Source organism: Argentina silus, assembly GCF_951799395.1.
Source record: "Argentina silus genome assembly, chromosome: 8".
Lineage (NCBI taxonomy): Eukaryota > Metazoa > Chordata > Actinopteri > Argentiniformes > Argentinidae > Argentina > Argentina silus.
In genome coordinates, this window is record NC_139662.1 from 24,187,061 (window position 1) to 24,204,583 (window position 17,523).

At 47.8% G+C, this 17,523-nt stretch overlaps 1 protein-coding gene across 1 annotated transcript; it reads left to right on the forward strand.

The window, feature by feature from the left end:
- Window positions 1–971: 971 nt before the first annotated feature.
- bcap31 (B cell receptor associated protein 31) lies at window positions 972–13,251 on the forward strand. Its single transcript, XM_083675559.1, has 8 exons — window positions 972–1,097; window positions 2,051–2,159; window positions 2,949–3,049; window positions 3,314–3,458; window positions 5,774–5,909; window positions 10,077–10,209; window positions 10,440–10,540; window positions 13,113–13,251. Exons 2-8 carry the CDS (start codon window positions 2,068–2,070, stop codon window positions 13,149–13,151), a joined length of 747 nt encoding a protein of 248 aa, XP_083531685.1. The 5' UTR covers window positions 972–1,097; window positions 2,051–2,067; the 3' UTR covers window positions 13,152–13,251.
- The last annotated feature ends 4,272 nt before the right edge of the window (window positions 13,252–17,523 follow it).

Below are 17,523 nucleotides of genomic sequence, written 5' to 3' on the forward strand. Positions count from 1 at the left end.
CAGACAGGGATAGGACAGACAGGGATAGGACAGACAGGGATAGGACTGTAGGACAGACAAGGATAGGACTGTAGGACAGACAGGGATAGGACTGTAGGACAGACAGGGATAGGACAGACAGGGATAGGACTGTAGGACAGACAGGGATAGGACTGTAGGACAGACAGGGATAGGACAGACAGGGATAGGACTGTAGGACAGACAGGGATAGGACAGACAGGGATAGGACTGTAGGACAGACAAGGATAGGACAGACAGGGATAGGACTGTAGGACAGACAAGGATAGGACAGTAGGACAGACAAGGATAGGACTGTAGGACAGACAGGGATAGGACAGACAGGAATAGGACTGTAGGACAGAGAGGGATAGGACAGACAGGGATAGGACTGTAGGACAGACAGGGTTAGGACAGACAGGAATAGGACTGTAGGACAGAGAGGGATAGGACAGACAGGGATAGGACAGACAGGGATAGGACAGAGAGGGATAAGACTGTAGGACAGAGAGGGATAAGACAGACAGGGATAGGACAGAGAGGGATAGGACTGTAGGACAGAGAGGGATAGGACAGGGAGGGATAAGACAGACAGGGATAGGACAGAGAGGGATAGGACAGGGAGGGATAGGACAGAGAGGGATAGGACAGGGAGGGATAGGACAGGGAGGGATAGGACAGGGAGGGATAGGACTGTAGGACAGAGAGGGATAGGACAGACAGGGATAGGACAGACAGGGATAGGACAGAGAGGGATAGGACAGAGAGGGATAGGACAGACAGGGATAGGACAGAGAGGGATAGGACAGAGAGGGATAGGACAGACAGGGATAGGACAGAGAGGGATATGACTGTAGGACAGAGAGGGATAGGACAGAGAGGGATAGGACAGAGAGGGATAGGACAGGGGCAGCTTCATCACTGACCAATCAGTTTATGAGATGAGCTGGCGTTCCATACCGGAAGTAGGAAGTTGACAGGAAAGGCAGAAAAGGCTGTGGAGGAGCTAAGCTAAGCTAACAGTCGGTCCAGCCTTTGCTGCACGCCTACAGTCGCTTCGAGGCAAGAAAGTCGGAAGACTCAGACATTGTCAGTCTTAGGTGAGTAATGCTAACATTGAAACGAGTCGGTCAGTTTGATCGTGGTCATGTTTGAAGAAATGACAACTATGTGACTACAGCCACCGAGCAGCGGCGGCGCCCAGCGCAGCCTGCTAGCTGGAGACACGTCACCGCTTCGGTCGACGGTCTGTTCTTCATCAACCAACCAGCCTTGTTATTCCACCAGGGAGCTTTAGAAGGTTGGGGTTGGGGTTGGGGTTGGGGTTGGGGTTGGTTGGTGTTTGTGTCTACCTAACACCAGTTGTAACTGTCTGTCACGTGTTTTGTGGCTAACATGACATGTCAAAGTGCTCCGGAGGAGGAGGAGGAGGAGGAGGAGGAAGGCGGCCTTGCAGGAGTTGTGTAATCTCAGGTTTGAACCTTTCACACCATGGTTTAATGAAAGAAGAGAAGCTAAAACGACGAACGTGTTACTTTTAGACAACAGGAGATGGAGCTGTCTCTCCTCCATTCCTAACCCTCCCTGTGGAGGGATGAGGAGGAGGAGGAGGAGGAGGAGGAGGACGTGTCTTTTAGGGTGACATCACGATCACAAGACGTGGGGAAACCACACACATTATTGATTTCCCAATTCCCATTCCCTTGAACAAATTGAGGCCATTTATACCATTACAGTTGTTTAATGCAGCTTCTTGGTAAGACCACAGCATTGTTAAAGCTAGGGCTAAATCACCCAGCACATTCCTGAGGTCGTCCAGATTATAGCCAGATTATAGCCCAGGGATAATGCATCAGGGTCTGTGATAAGGACTGTGATAAGACTGTTGTAACGTTGGATATTTGACCACCCTGATTGTGAAAGAGCCTGGACATGATGCTTTGTGTCAGGACTCCTCATGAGTCAAAGTCCAACATGAAGAAAGTGTTGCTAACTCTTACATCATGTTGTGGTATGTGCTTAATGAATGTGTGTTGTTTTTCTCTGCCTCCAGAATCTTCAGTAGCCAGTATGAGTCTCCAGTGGACAGCCGTGGCCACCTTCCTGTATGCAGAGGTCTTCTTTGTGCTGCTTCTGTGTCTACCCTTCATCTCCCCCAAGAGGTGAGTCTTGTCCCCTCCCCTCCTGTCCTGTCCTGTCCCCTCCTCTCCTCTCCCCCCCTGTCCTGTCCCCCCCTGCCCTGTCCCCCCCTGTCCTGTCCTGTCCTGCCCTGTCCCCTCCTGCCCTGTCCTGTCCCCCCCGTCCTGTCCCCTCCTGTCCTGTCCCGCTCTGTGTATCAGGAGACAGCGTTGGGGAACCGATGTCCAGATATATGGAAGGTGACGTAGTGTAGAACAGATGCTCTCTGACATACAGGGCTGGTTTCCCAGACACAGGTTAGGCTCAACCTCCTCCTAGACTACTTCTCCAACCAAAGTGTGATTTTATTTTAGATTTGGTTTAATGTGTGTCCAGGGAACCACCTGGTAGTCATGATGTGTGTCCGCTGTAACCATGACGTTCCTATCTGCGCCGTTCAGTATGTTCCACCCTCCTGAGCGCGACCCAGACCGCACTGCAGCGTCAAAACAAGCTGTCTCCGTAGGAACAGATAAAATGTGATTCCTTGATTAGTTAAAGAGGTTTGATCTCATGACCAGTGACGGCAGGCCCTGCAGAGCGTGTCGTTGGGAACCACACAGACAACCAACACGTTGGTTTTCATGTGAAAAACCTCCCATGACCTGTCCACAGGTTCCACACGTCTTTTCGAAGAAACTGAAGTGACATTTCATTGTTTACCATTCAGTTATTTTGACAAATTAATTGCTGCAGTGATGACTTTAGCAGTGTCTTGTTATAATCTCTCTGTCTCTCTCGTGTGTGTGTGTGTGTTTGTATTCCCTTGCTAGATGGAGCAAGATCTTCAAGTCTCGGCTGGTTAAAGCCATCGCAACATATGGCAACAGCTCCTTCATGGTCGCCCTCGCCATCCTGGTCTTTCTACTGATTGGTGAGTGTGTGTCTGTCATCCACTGTCCACCCTAAACACAGTTACCAGCCTAGCCAATAACAGAAGAGGGTCTATGAACCTTTAATGGGCTGTCTGCTCACAATCAAGATCACAGTGTAGCTCTCAGCCTCTCCAGTTAACATGAATCAGAACTGCTGAATTGTCTGGACATCTCACACCATGATAGTCTTCATAGGTCTACCACCATGCTGTTCTGTTTGATGAATGGTGCTTCTGTATGTGTCCTACTGACTACCTGTGTAGATGCCTTCAGGGAGGTGAGGAAGTACAGCGTTCCAGAGAAGGTGGACCTGACCAACAACCCTGTGGCCATAGAACACATCCACATGAAGCTGTTCAGAGCCCAGAGGAACGAGTACATCGCTGGCTTTGCCCTGCTCCTCTGTCTGTGAGTGTCCCCTGCCCAGTGCCCCTCTCTGTCTGTCTCTGTCTGTCTCTGTCTGTCTCCTCCCCTCCAGTTCCACAGGCCACTGTTCTAGAATGGCGACTGTTACTCTTCTAGAACTAGCTTCCAGACATTCTAGAACCTGTCATTTGTGTCACGATAAGCGAATGTCTGGTCTTTCTTTGTTGATAGGATGGCTGGAATCCTTCTCTTAGCAGATACTGGGTTTTGGTTTGTCTATATTGCTGTGCACGACCTGATTGGCTGACAACCATTGTTTGTCCTGTTGCCCTGATGCCACAGAGATGTTAATACTCATATTAATCTATTGAGGATTTTACAGTAGCGATGGAAAGAATGCCTTGGTGGAGGTGGGAGCTCGCTACACATTCCATTCACAAAGCCAGGGGAGGGCGGCCACGATTGGCCAACTCCCCTCTGACGTCATACATGGGCCTATCGCTGTCTTTCTCCCTGGTTGTGTCCAGTCTGCATGTCTTCTCCATACAGGGATGCCTCCTGTTCCTCTGAATGGTGCGCTATTAATAGCCCCTGGTGGCTACTACAGCTGTGTGCTCTACTGTTTGACCCTGTGGGCCAGCGCCAGCCTGCCAGGGTAGGCTGTTTGGGCCTTGTAATTACAGGGACAGCTGCCTCTGAGAAGCCCTGCGACATGTGACTAGCTGGTGATGAGGGTTACATTTAGACCCAGGCCTGTAGCTGCTAGGCCTACAGCTCAGGATGAATGTTACTGACCCCTGCCTAGTGTTGCCACCCTTTAACTCTTTCTCTCTCTACCCCTCTCTCTCGTTCTCTCTCTCTGACCACCCAAATGGCAGGAAATGAACTCCTAGTTGTAGGTGTAGCTCTACCTCACATACAAGGCATGTTCCTACAGATGTCCGAGTGTGGTACAGTACACTTTCATAGTCGCATAGATGCCACATTTTGTTGGTTTGAAAAGGCTCACTCAGTTTTGTTTGAATGGCTGTGGCGTCCCTGGAGGTTTGAGAGAGATCAGAGTGTTAGCATCAGTTAAATGAGCCTCCACCCTCCTTCAGCACTATGGGATGACAACAACGATGTGAAAGGCCTGACTGTACAAACGATAAGTCAATTAAACTTGTTTACCTTCTTATTATCTATAGCCTTCTGTTCCCTCATACATGTTTTCTGGAGTTCAACCTTGTGAAGATAGGAAGACAGACGAGAGCAGCAGAAACGAGGGGAAAGTGAACGTCGTCCATTTTGTGTTTTTGTAAACGCGGCCCAGCTGGTGCTTCTGATGGGAGGTTCTGGTTCTAAACCCTTGGGTCCATCTTGAAGTTCGACAAATGAAAGATTTGTTGCTGCTGATGCTAACTAAGATGTAGAACTTTTGGTTGCTCATGGTGTTGATAAAGTCTTACCTCAGCGACTGGCTAGGCCTTGACCATCAATCTGGCCCTGGTGTAACTTTACAACGGTTACACTCTACTTGTGAATGCAGCCCTCGCTGAATCCCAGGAACGTGACATCAGAGCCTGTGTATGCCAGATATTTCTGAAAGGTTTTGAATGTAAGGGATCCTCCACAGTCCTTGTATGCGACTATATTTGGTCAAGCATGTTTTGCATGACGATCAGAGGGTGATCCAGATCGATCCATCCCTCCTTCCCTCCATCTATCCCTCCATGCAGTTTTTCAGCGATAATCTCTGAGATGTTGAAGAAGCTTCTGCATGCTGATGAGAGATTTTTTGAAGATATCTTGCTCTAATCAGCGCGACAGGCCTGTTAATGCGACATGAATAATCGTGTATTGCATAAGATCTTCCATGTTCTGCTACTATACAGCATGTTCCTCAAAATAGAAGTGTAATGTAATTCATGAAAAGCTTAGATCATATTGAAGGTTTGTGTTTTGGTGCCAGTAGGCAGTAGCAGGTGAATTTGTTTACCGGTCTGCTTGGTTGGTTGACCCCTGACCTTCGAAACAGTAGTCATCACTTGTAAGGTCCAAACGTGGTTAAATTCCTGGAAGTGCAATGTCCTCTCACAAAGTTGATGTTCCGTAATTGAATCTGTGTTCCATTCTGACCTTTGAAACAGGACTCTGGCCGTCCCTCACCCCCATGTCATCTCTTTAATCACTTCCATGTTCTTAACCGTCTCGATTCCTTCTGATAATACTACAAACATCTGAAATCACATTTACTATTCTTAAACCATGCTTGCATCATCATGTACAGTAAAGGTGGTTTGATTCTCTAACCATACTATGATTTATTATCTTCTAACTGAAATAACTGACACTTGTCACCCCCCCTCCCCACCCAGGCTGCTGAGGCGTCTGGCCACCTTGCTGTCCCAGCAGGCCACTCTCATGGCCTCCAACGAGGCCTTCAAGAAGCAGGCGGAGGGCGCCAGCAACGCTGCCAAGAAGTACATGGAGGAGAATGAGAAGCTGCAGGAGGTGAGGTCCAGGGTTGTTGTATAGGCCTACAGGAGGTGAGGTCCAGGGTTGTTGTATAGGCCTACAGGAGGTGAGGTCCAGGGTTGTTGTATAGGCCTACAGGAGGTGAGGTCCAGGGTTGTTGTATAGGCCTACAGGAGGTGAGAGGTCCAGGGTTGTTGTATAGGCCTACAGGAGGTGAGAGGTCCAGGGTTGTTGTATAGGCCTACAGGAGGTGAGGTCCAGGGTTGTTGTATAGGCCTACAGGAGGTGAGGTCCAGGGTTGTTGTATAGGCCTACAGGGGGTGCTGTGGTACAATAGAGGAGCTCTCCAGTAGGGGTTTCGGCCTCACAGCATTTAACAGCTCAGAATGTCCATGCATAGTTTTTGGCTGGTTTAAAAGTGTCTGGGACACAAAGCCCCCCCCCCCCCCCCCCCCAAACCCAGAATCTTAACCTTGATCTGTCTGATATTATTTTTAAACACTCTGTTATTGACCTTATGAAAGAATAGTAGGGGAATAAGCCTGCTGGGGGGGGGGTTCTTGAAAGTATTTCCATTTATCCGAAGCGAATCAACTATACATCAGTCATCATCAGTAAAACCATGATTAGAAGTAAGTGCCATTGGGAGTCACAATGCTGGAGAAAGGATTTTGAGGGTGGGTTGGGGGTGGGGGGGGGGGGTAATGTAGGGTGTTGGGGGGGGTGGAGAGGTCTGAGGAGGAAGAGCCCAGGTGTAGCCTAAAGAGACAGGTCTTTAGTCTACGGCGGAAGACAGAAAGTGACTCTGCCGTCCTGACAGTGATGAGAAGCTCATTCCAGTGCTGAGGACGCTGAGACAGAAGAGGCGTGACTGAGCAGAGCAACCGCTATGTCCTCGTAGAGATGGAGGCGCCAAGCGGCCAACAGAGGAGGATGAACGGAATGATCAGGCCGGGTTTGGGGACTGACCATCGTATGCAGATAGAGAGGAACCAGAAGTGAGTTGCAGTAGTCTAGGCTGGAGATGACAAGCAGCACAACTCCTGGTCCAGGCACCTATCTCCTGAGGAATAGGTGTATCCTTTGAATATTTACTTCAGATTTGACTTGGAGTTTGCACTTTTGTGACAAAGTATTCCATTCCTTCCATTGTACCAGGCAAACTAAATCAGACACAGCCTGAAAGTGGTGGTGGTGGTGGTGGTTGCAGGAGGTGTTGAACTTATCAATTTAAACACCATTCTGCCTTATCGTTGATGGCCACAAAGGGGCATCACTGCACTCTCATTTCAGGAGAGAGGGTGTGAAGATATTTGAGTTTGTCATTCCTTTGAAATCATGCAGCCTAAACGTGGCACTACCTCATAAGCCGTTTGACAGGTTTTTTATGTCATTAACGTGAGGAGTTTAGCAAAACCAAACAAGGCAGTAGAAATGGCTTCCATTTGATAAAGTGGGGGATATACAGTATGGAAATCATCTGGTTATTTGATGGGCTGCCTGTATTTCAGTTGGGAATGAATCTATCTCTTGTTACGTCTTGGGATGTTTGAAATGTATTTACTCGGCAGAGCCCCCGCATCGCTCCTCGATTACTGAGTTGACGTGGTAATAACTTAAACATTGATCTCAGGCATTCCTGGGGTAAAGGTCAGCGCACATGTGGATGTGCCACACGCCAAAGGTCTGTTTACACGCTAAGGCTCACGCCTGCCAACGGCCTGCCCACGGCCTGCCCACATGCAGTACAGATTCACCACAGCCAGGCTTTTTGCGTAAACTGAGAACGTTGACTGCCTTTTTGTCTTGGAGTGACTCCTGTATAACTAGGCCTGGGGGGGAGGTCGGCGGGGTTATTGATTAATGATTAATCTGAATGGTTTATGTCTCCAAGGCCAGAGGTTTTATGGTTATTGGTCCCCGCCACCTTCTTCTGCAGGTTGTTTCCATGTTACAGGGATCAGGCTTTGAGAACCGCAAGGATGCGGTGTGGGGCCCGAGCCTAGGTCCCCTGCCCCTTTAATCCTATCTATCACCCAGTGCATGGCATCCCCTCATCATGGCTGTCCCTATGGCTATTGCTTCCCACCGTCACCTCAGCTGTCTTAGTAAAGGTAAATACTAAGTGGGATGCTTGGGCGGCCCAACTCTGTCACCCTGCTGAAGTTTACATTTTAAACGCTTCTGGAAAGGCTTGGGGTTAGGTAAGGCCAGGGTGGTCCCAAGGATCCCAGTTAGCATCTACCCTTAGCTGACCCTTAACACCGCCATTGATCTACCAAGGGAATGAAGATATTTGAATAATGCCTCTCCCAGTAACAGATATGTTGGTATGTCTTTACAACATTTAACAGCTCAGAATCTCCTTGCATAGTTTTGGACTGGTTTAAGAGTGTCCAGGAGATACCGAGACTGTCCGTCCCCCAGCCCACAATCTTAACCTTCATCTGTCTGATATTATTTTAAACACTCAACTATTTTGTTATTGATCTTCTAAAAGAGCAGTCTTCTATTGTAGGCCTAGTTCTAGTCCTTTAAAAAAAGATTTAACTAACTATTATCAGAATTTGTCAAATGAGTCCTTTTATAGGGAGGTGAAAGAGGAGAATTGAACTTATTGTTCATTCGAGGATGGAAATGTGCCTGTGATTTGATATGACATCACTTCTACGGTCTCTGGCTCGTAATAAATCCCGTCCTTCTGTGTCTTCCTGTGTATGTTAGAGATGGTGAGGTATGTACCAGAGCACAGTGGTATCGCACTGTTGTGGTTCAACCGGATCCCACCAGCCGAGGGAAACGTTCAACTGGATCTGATCTGTTGAAATGGGTTATTCCTTGTGCTTTATTTTGACTTGTTTTTCAGTGCTGGAGTTCAGCCCACACACACACACACACGGGCCTATTCCTGTCTGTTATTACATTATCTTATTGGAATGCAAGCTATCAATGAGCTTCATTCTCATGGTCTGCTCCTAGGGGGAGATTATGAATGGCGCACTGATATGACTCAAGGTTTCGTTGTCTTCTAGTCTAGGCGGTGTATTGTCTCTGCGAAGGCTAGCGCCTTGGCATTTGAGGGCAGAAGACTGTTGTCTTTTGAAGGACGATGACCATGAGCAACACTGCTGTTCACCAGAGGTCAGGGTGTCCTATGACTGTCAGAGGTCAGGTTTCAACCACAGGCTGAGCAGGGTTTCAGGCTGAGCAGGGTTTCAGGATGAGCAGGGTTTCAGGGTGAGCAGGGGTTAGCCTATTATGTGTCGTTGTTTTAGTGAAAATATGATTTGGAGCTTTGCTTAAAATGCATCTACAGAAGGTCCAAAGGCCCTCTGTAATTGACCAACCGCCTGAAGCTTCATAGGGCTAGGTGATCTGATGTAGGTGATCTGATGTCCATTGCAGGCTGTTGACATAAGTAATGTTGGTGCTACGAACCCTTGGGGACACTCACCTTGGCAGGGAACCCAGGGAGGAGGGGTGATATGTGGGGAGGGATGGCGGAGGGCCAGGGCTGGTGGAGGTTTAGGTGAGGGGGATACATACAACACTGGCTCACCGTAAGCCCAGCAGTGAAAAGCCAAGCAGATGGCGACCTCTCCTAAAGCACTTAAGCTGTTAGGATCTGGTGTGGGCCAGTTACTCATGCCCCCCCCCCCCCCCAAATCTGCAAGAAATTGATTTTACCATGAAATTGGCCATAACTCATCAAGCCTGCATGGAAACCTTGGAATGTATCAGCCTAGCTTTGCATATAGACAGTGTTGCATCTGAGCATCAACCCAGGGTTCTCCACAAAGAATGTGCGAGTGGTGGTGTCACAATGTAAACATTTCGAGGTAAATAAAGCTATATATTGATAAAGTAACTATCGCTATCTTTGATCGCCAACAACATTGTTGTTAAAAGCGAAAGTCATAGCGCTACGATGTTCTTCTGAATTTAGGGTTTTTGCTGTGTTTTTTGCACATTTTGACAAGTATAAACAAAGTTTTGATGATGCAATCCAGCGGCACGCTTTTCAAACATCCTGGGGGGGAAAACCTGCAGCCTTTAGGCCGAGATGTGCATATTGACAGATGTCCTTAGAATGCTGGAATCAGCAGGTAGTTGTGTTTTGACAGTTGTCTGAGAATGTGGTGGATGACTCACCGTCACATCTATCATTGAGTTGTATTCAAGGTCTTGTTTTTGTTCGTTCAGAAGCTGAGGGAGGCGGGGCTGGAGATCCCCGCGGTGGGGAAGAAGGCATCTGGCCCTGGGGTGGAGGAGGACAACAAAGCCCTGAAGGTGGAGGTGAAGACGCTGACGGAGGAGCTGGATGCCACCAGGAAAGGTGACTCATACGATACTTGCTGGACCTGCAGAGGCGGTGGTCTCTCTGTGGTTAATGATGGTGTTGAGGGTCAATGCATTGTTAGAGATGAGTTGTTGACCATAACTAGAGACCAGAGTTGTTCCTGGTCAGGTTACATAGCCAGGGAAAAAGTCTTGGCCCCTGTTGAAGATGACTGCCCTCCTGACTGTGTGTGTGTCTGTCTGTCTGACCTGTCTGTCTGTCTGCAGCCCTCCAGAAGTCGGACCGTGACGTTAAAGTAATGAAGAAGCAGGCTGAGAACCTGACAGTGGAGTACGACCGCCTGCTGGCGGAACATTCTAGACTGCAGGTCAGCACTGGACACACTCACTCACACACTCACACACTCACACACTCACACACACTCACATACTCACACACTCACACTCACACACTATCTCAGTAACCAGGGTTGGAGTTACAGGGGGACCTGCGGATGGGAACCCCCATAAGTGTCAGGTATATACGTAGGGGGCCCCAAGAGTTGGTGTGTAAGTCACCCCCTGTCGGCCCCACCAGAGGGCTGTGATGAATGGTGTCTCGAGTATGGAGCTGTTTCCCAGACACGGATTAAGACTCATCTTAATCAAATAAATCACACTGTGAATAGAAAGTCCTCCATTGAAGATGCTTTTTAGGATTAAGCAGCGTCTGTGTCTGGGGAATCGGCCCTGTGTGGCCTTCATCAGGAGGAGTAGCTGAAGATGATTATGGGTGGAATCATCACACAACTGCGCCGTTGACATCAATGTCAGGAGTATGTTAGTTACATGTAAGGATTCCACCCATAATGAACGACCAACGTTGACCAGGATTCTAATGAGACCCATATGGATGAAGGACACTGACGTAGATATGAGACCCATATGGATAAAGGACACTGAAGTAGATATGAGACCCATATGGATGAAGGACACTGAAGTAGATATGAGCAATGCTGCAAAGTGTTGCAACTGCGATGGTGATTCATGTACAGTCAGACTCAGTCAGCAGCTCTGTCTTACCAGAAAGTTTGAGCAATAGACGTAACGAAATAAAGGAAGTGAAGGAAACGAACACTCCCGGCTCTCACTGGAACTTTAGAACCTCTTCTACATTCAGACGTGTTGCAAGAATAAGACCTGGTCATGTTGGGCTCTCGTCCTGAAATGGCCGATAAGGAAATTCTGATTTATGATGCATAAAAGACTTATGGCATTTAGTTCACTCAGCACACACTCACACCGGCTTGAATTGAATTACTGTGTGTGTGTGTGTGTGTGTGTGTGTGTGTGTGTGTGTGTGTGTGTGTGTGTGTGTGTGTGTGTGTGTGTGTGTGTGTGTGTGTGTGTGTGTGTGTGTGGTCAGTGGAAGTCTCCAGCCCTGGTAATATCAGCAGGTGTTCCGCGGGCGCTACTGTCACTGAGTGCTCATGCGTTTGACGCGGGGGTTTAGGGACGCCTCTGTTCCTAGACCTCCAATCACCTGCTCCGGGGGAGCGTAGCAGCACAGCTATCAGAGCCTCCACTGCCCTCCTGGCCTGCCGCTGCTCCAGACTGACGAGGAAACGGTATACATGGCGGGGATTTCTAGTGGTTGTTCCAAAGTACAGTACAGGACATGAGATGCTCGATGTTAAAGATGATGAATCCGTTAAATCGGGATTAAGATACAAGTCACATCAGGTGTCATGAGGACTGCGGAGCCACGTGGTCATTTGAACTGTATGTCTGCCTTATCTGGAGCGTTGGGAATGTTTGAGTGGAAGTTTTTAGGACATTGGAGGTTGACCTTTTCTTGTTTATTAGCTGGATGAAGAAAATAAACTCACCTAATTGTGTTGATGCAGCAATATTAGTTGGATTACCGTTGTTGTTTACAAGCTGACCTTGTTTTATAGGTGAAAGGGTTTATAAGTGAACTCTGACCTCTGGTCATGTATAGGACCAGTGTTTTATTGGTGAACTCTGACCTCTTTATCCCACCCCCAACCCTCCCCTGATTGGAGGACAGGAAATAAAAATATAAATTATACTTCTACTTGCAGATATTTTTCATTCCATGGTACGATGCCAAAAATGCATATTCATAGACACACATACACACATTCTGAATATACACCAGAGTTATTACTGGAAGAGAACCCCACCCTGGTCTCCTAACCCCACCCTGGTCTCCCAACCCCACCCTGGTCTCCTAACCCCACCCTGGCCCTGGTCTCCCAACCCCACCCTGGCCCTGGTCTCCTAACCCCACCCTGGTCTCCTAACCCCACCCTGGCTCTGGTCTCCCAACCCCACCCTGGTCTCCTAACCCCACCCTGGCCCTGGTCTCCTAAACCCACCCTGGCCCTGGTCTCCTGACCCCACCCTGGTCTCCTAACCCCACCCTGGCCCTGGTCTCCCAACCCCACCCTGGTCTCCTAACCCCACCCTGGCCCTGGTCTCCCAACCCCACCCTGGTCTCCTAACCCCACCCTGGTCTCCTAACCCCACCCTGGCCCTGGTCTCCCAACCCCACCCTGGTCTCCTAACCCCACCCTGGTCTCCTAACCCCACCCTGGCCCTGGTCTCCCAACCCCACCCTGGTCTCCTAACCCCACCCTGGCCCTGGTCTCCCAACCCCACCCTGGTCTCCTAACCCCCTCCTAACCCCACCCTGGCCCTGGTCTCCTAACCCCACCCTGGTCTCCTAACCCCACCCTGGTCTCCTAACCCCACCCTGGTCTCCTAACCCCCTCCTAACCCCACCCTGGTCTCCTAACCCCACCCTGGTCTCCTAACCCCCTCCTAACCCCACCCTGGCCCTGGTCTCCCAACCCCACCCTGGTCTCCTAACCCCCTCCTAACCCTATGTTTATTATTATTTTAGTTTTTATCATCTTCTCTTCTTCTCTCCTCCAGGCCAGCACTGATGCCCAGCAGGACAAGAAGTCCAACTGATGACGCAGAGAAGATTCTAGAACTTTTGCAGAGTTCCATCACCACCTCCTCCTCCACTGGCGGGCTCACAATGATGATGTCATAGCCAGGGTTCTGAGTGTACAGACCTATAGGAGCGTTTCTCTCCATCTGCCTCTTCATGCCTCATCACTCAAAATTGTTGTGGAGCCGCAGTTTATAGATAAAGTTGTTTTTGAATGGATGGATGTTCCTTATCTATGTGAAGTTACTTTCTTTATACCAGTATTATAATTGACCATTTGACCAACCAAATGAAAGAATTGCACATTGAGGAGGCTGTTCCCTGTGTGTCATAACACAAAACTGTGTTCAACACAAAACTGTTATTGTGATATTTTATGACCAATATTATGTTTTGAGAAGGGACCAAGAGGCATTCAGATGTCTAGTTTAAAACATGAATGGTTTAATGGTTGTTTGGGACTCATATTGATTGAGCTTTATTTTTCGGGACTCTTTCCTCTGGTATTTCCCTCGTATTTAATTGGAAATTGTGGTTACAATGGGTACTTTCTGGCACTTAATTAAGTCAACACAATTGGAAGTTACCTGGTAATGTGGTGCCAAATGGTGCCTATCTTAGGTAATTTAGGTTCATTGTGTAATCAGTTTCCATGTAATTACTTAGTAAATACCTGTACTGTAAAATAGACATCAACTGTCCATCATATCTTTGCGCTATATTGGTGTGTTTCTCATCACCACCCCCATTTTGTCATTTCTACATGTTGTTTTGCGCTATGATGTGTTCAGGCTTGTTGCTATGATGTGTTCAGGCTTGTTGCTATGATGTGTTCAGGTTTGTTGCCTTATATTTGTTTAGGCCGAGGCGACTCAACGCTGTAAGTCCGACTATTGATACTATTTGCTTGGTTTTTCACTGATAGTGGCCAGCATGTACTCCTCTCTCATTGAACCTTCCTTCTGGCTCTGTCTGGGTTGAGGTGTGTGACCTCTAACCCTAACCCTCTCCCCTCTCTGCTTTGTTTTGACTGTCATATTATTGTTTACCTTTCCTTTCCCTCGTCAGCTGAGTGTATGAGGGAAGTCTGTCCCCGCCCTCGGTGACTCTCAGACTGACCCATACCAGTCCTGTCCTTTCTCCAAATCACAGAGCTGGCATACCCTGATAGCACGTCTCCTGTACTGTAAGATAGGGTGCAGTCATGGCACCATTCCACTGGAAAGCAGTTTGTCTCATTGGATATGATAATGTTTCAAACAACAATCGGCTAGTTCCTGGCAATTACTCTATTAAATATTGTCCAGCTTTCAAATATTATGCAAGATGCAGAATATGGTCTCTACATTCTATTTGGAAAATACAGTATGTTGAAGAAATGTTTTAATAAAACTGTAAGATCTCTCACGTTCTCTCCTCCTTCCCTGCTCCTTCCCTGCTCCTTCTCTCCTCCTTCCCTGCTCCTTCTCTCCTCCTTCCCTGCTCCTTCTCTCCCTTGGGAATGGTCTTCTGCTTGGTGTGACACTAACGAACTAGCTAGCTAACCAGCTCTGTCTGCCTCCAGTTAGGGTTAACCCTAACCCTAACCAGCTCTGTCTGCCTCCAGTTAGGGTTAACCCTAACCCTAACCAGCTCTGTCTGCCTCCAGTTAGGGTTAACCCTAACCCTAACCCTAACCAGCTCTGTCTGCCTCCAGTTAGGGTTAACCCTAACCAGCTCTGTCTGCCTCCAGTTCCAATATGAACGGGGGGGGGTTGTAAATGAAGACCTCTAAAGCAGCTCAGACCTCTAAAGCAGCTCAGCTCCCCTCAGGGTTGCATGGCTTGGCTTATCACTTTGTAAATAGTCAAACTGAGTGTAGCAGCGCTGGAGGGTTAGGGGGCTTCCACACAGGAATTACATCACAAATTGTAACGCCTGGTAAAAATAGGGTCTCGTAGAGGGGCTGTTTGACTGGAAGGGCAGACGGTAAACGGTTGGCGTCTGCAGTTTTACGGGGAAATTGTTATTGTTCGAGTTGTGTCTCAAACAGGTGTAGGTCTGTTAATCTTTATCTGTTATAGAAGTGTTATACTTGTGTCCACCATACTGGACATGTAGGTCAGGGGAGGCTGGTGGAGGTAGAAATCGGAGGACGGGCTCATTGTTGGGTATCAAAATGAGGAATGGTATCAAGCGTGTTTGCATTACAATGAGCCTCACTCTTTGATTTCTACCTGCAGCATTCTCCCCTGATGCAGGTGTAAATCAGCTGTAGCTGAGGTAAAGGTCATGTCTGTCCATGTATTTTCTTGTATTGTAGGGGAAAGGTTGGGTTAGGAACTATACAGCTATAGGGGTATCTACACTATGATTGTTAGGCATCTGTAATTGACACACTTCTTCTGTCTACAGTATCCTCCCCACAATACTATTCAACTCCACATAGATAATGTTGTCATCCCACAGACCAAGGACAGACAGATACAGGAAGCATCACAGGTTTTAAGAATGTCTCCAACATCTATCCTACTGTATAATCATGTTATCCTTGTTCATACTAGGGGATAGTCTTGTACCATTAGTAGTCTTAACAAGACTGGGATGTCATTTGACTGCTTAACTTGTCCTGTAAATCAGCATCATTGACAATACTCCTTTCCTGTTCCCTATAATTCTAATTCTGTCCAACTGTTGAGTTATGCATAAGTTAAGTTTCCCCCATATCTGTTGAAAAGGCTGTGTTGTTTTAACACTCAACTTGTTTAAACTTCTTTCAATTTAACTTTCCATTTATTTTGCAGCGAGCTATGAAAATGGTGAAAGCTATTGTGTGTACAAAATAAAGTTATATCTTGACTACACAAAAAGGATTCTGTAGTCTTTGAGAGAACCAGGTACGGTAAGGTTAGACACCCACACACGTAAATTCTTATAATATTTGTATTAGAATATTTATTTTGCTCTTTTACCCGATTGTACAGTTAAAACGGTCATAGACGTACAAATAAACATTGGTTATGGTTCTGCAAATCAGTGTTTTCAGCGATAAAGATTTGACTGACTTTACTCACAGTAGCCTGTAGTCTCAGTCTCTGACACAACTATAGCAAATAAAACATGTCCTCTGTCACCAAACTGTTATTGAAGTGGTTGGGTGCCTGTGTGCTTGTTTAAGCCAGTAGTGTAGATTATCTCACCAACATGGCAGATTAACTGGACAAGAACACTTGTCCTATTATGTAATACTACAGTAGGCTTATCAGCTGAATGAGGATGGGGCTGCTGGAGTATTTCAGTATTTCTTGAGTATTTCTTCACTGGATGTTGTTGTTGTGTGTAAGCCTGAGGTTTTTCCTCCTTTTCAAACATGTGCAGGTGAAGAATGTGTGTAGGTGTCCAGGTGTGTAGGTGTGTCCCTGTGATGGATGAGGTTGATGTTGCACTGTAGCACGTGTGGCGGACGCCAGCGTACGCACGTTCGCCATGGCCCACGTGGGACAATAACGTTTTCCTGGATTTGAATCTGATGGATGGCTTATCTCCGGCTTCTGTTTGGCAACCAAATAAAACAACAGAAGAATAATTGAACTTTGACCAACATTAGTCAAGTGTTCTTGGCCAATCAGTGATCTGACCATGAGCTGAATCTCGGCGTGATAAGAGCGAATGTGAACTGTTCTGTAACGGGTTGGTTGGGTTCATTATAATCACAGGCTCTCCTAGTTGTGTTCGACCTGTGATGCGTTCAGATAGAAATACACCAGGACAGGCTGGTGGAGATAGAAATTGGAGGACAGGCTCATTTTCCAATTTCATTCCATGTATTACAAACATTCCCAACTCCATTCCATGTATTACAATGAGCCCATCCTCCGATTTCTACCTCAACCAGCCTCCTCTGGTGGACACACCACACCAGACACAAACACATCTGTCATGTCAGCTCCGTTCATGACATGTCTCCAGTACCTGCAGCGTTCAGAGCTGCATGTTGCCCCCTCCAGGTACGCTACAGGCCTGCCTGCACGTCCAGCTGCATGTTGCCCCCTCCAGGTACGCTACAGGCCTGCCTGCACGTCCAGCTGCATGTTGCCCCCTCCAGGTACGCTACAGGCCTGCCTGCACGTCCAGCTGCATGTTGCCCCCTCCAGGTACGCTACAGGCCTGCCTGCACGTCCAGCCCTGCTGCAGAGACACATGTGCTCTGAGGAAAGTCCCTTCTCATGACTGAGTGATTCCTAACACACTAAACTCTAACCCTGAATACCAGTGAGTCAATCTCCTATGATGTGTCTGTGCCTTTGTGGTGTGGGGGTGGGGGCAGCTGTCTCTCTCAGATAGGACTGAAGGCCAAGCTAGGCAAGCAGCTCTAGACTACTGGAAAGAAAGGAAGGGAGGGAGGGAGGG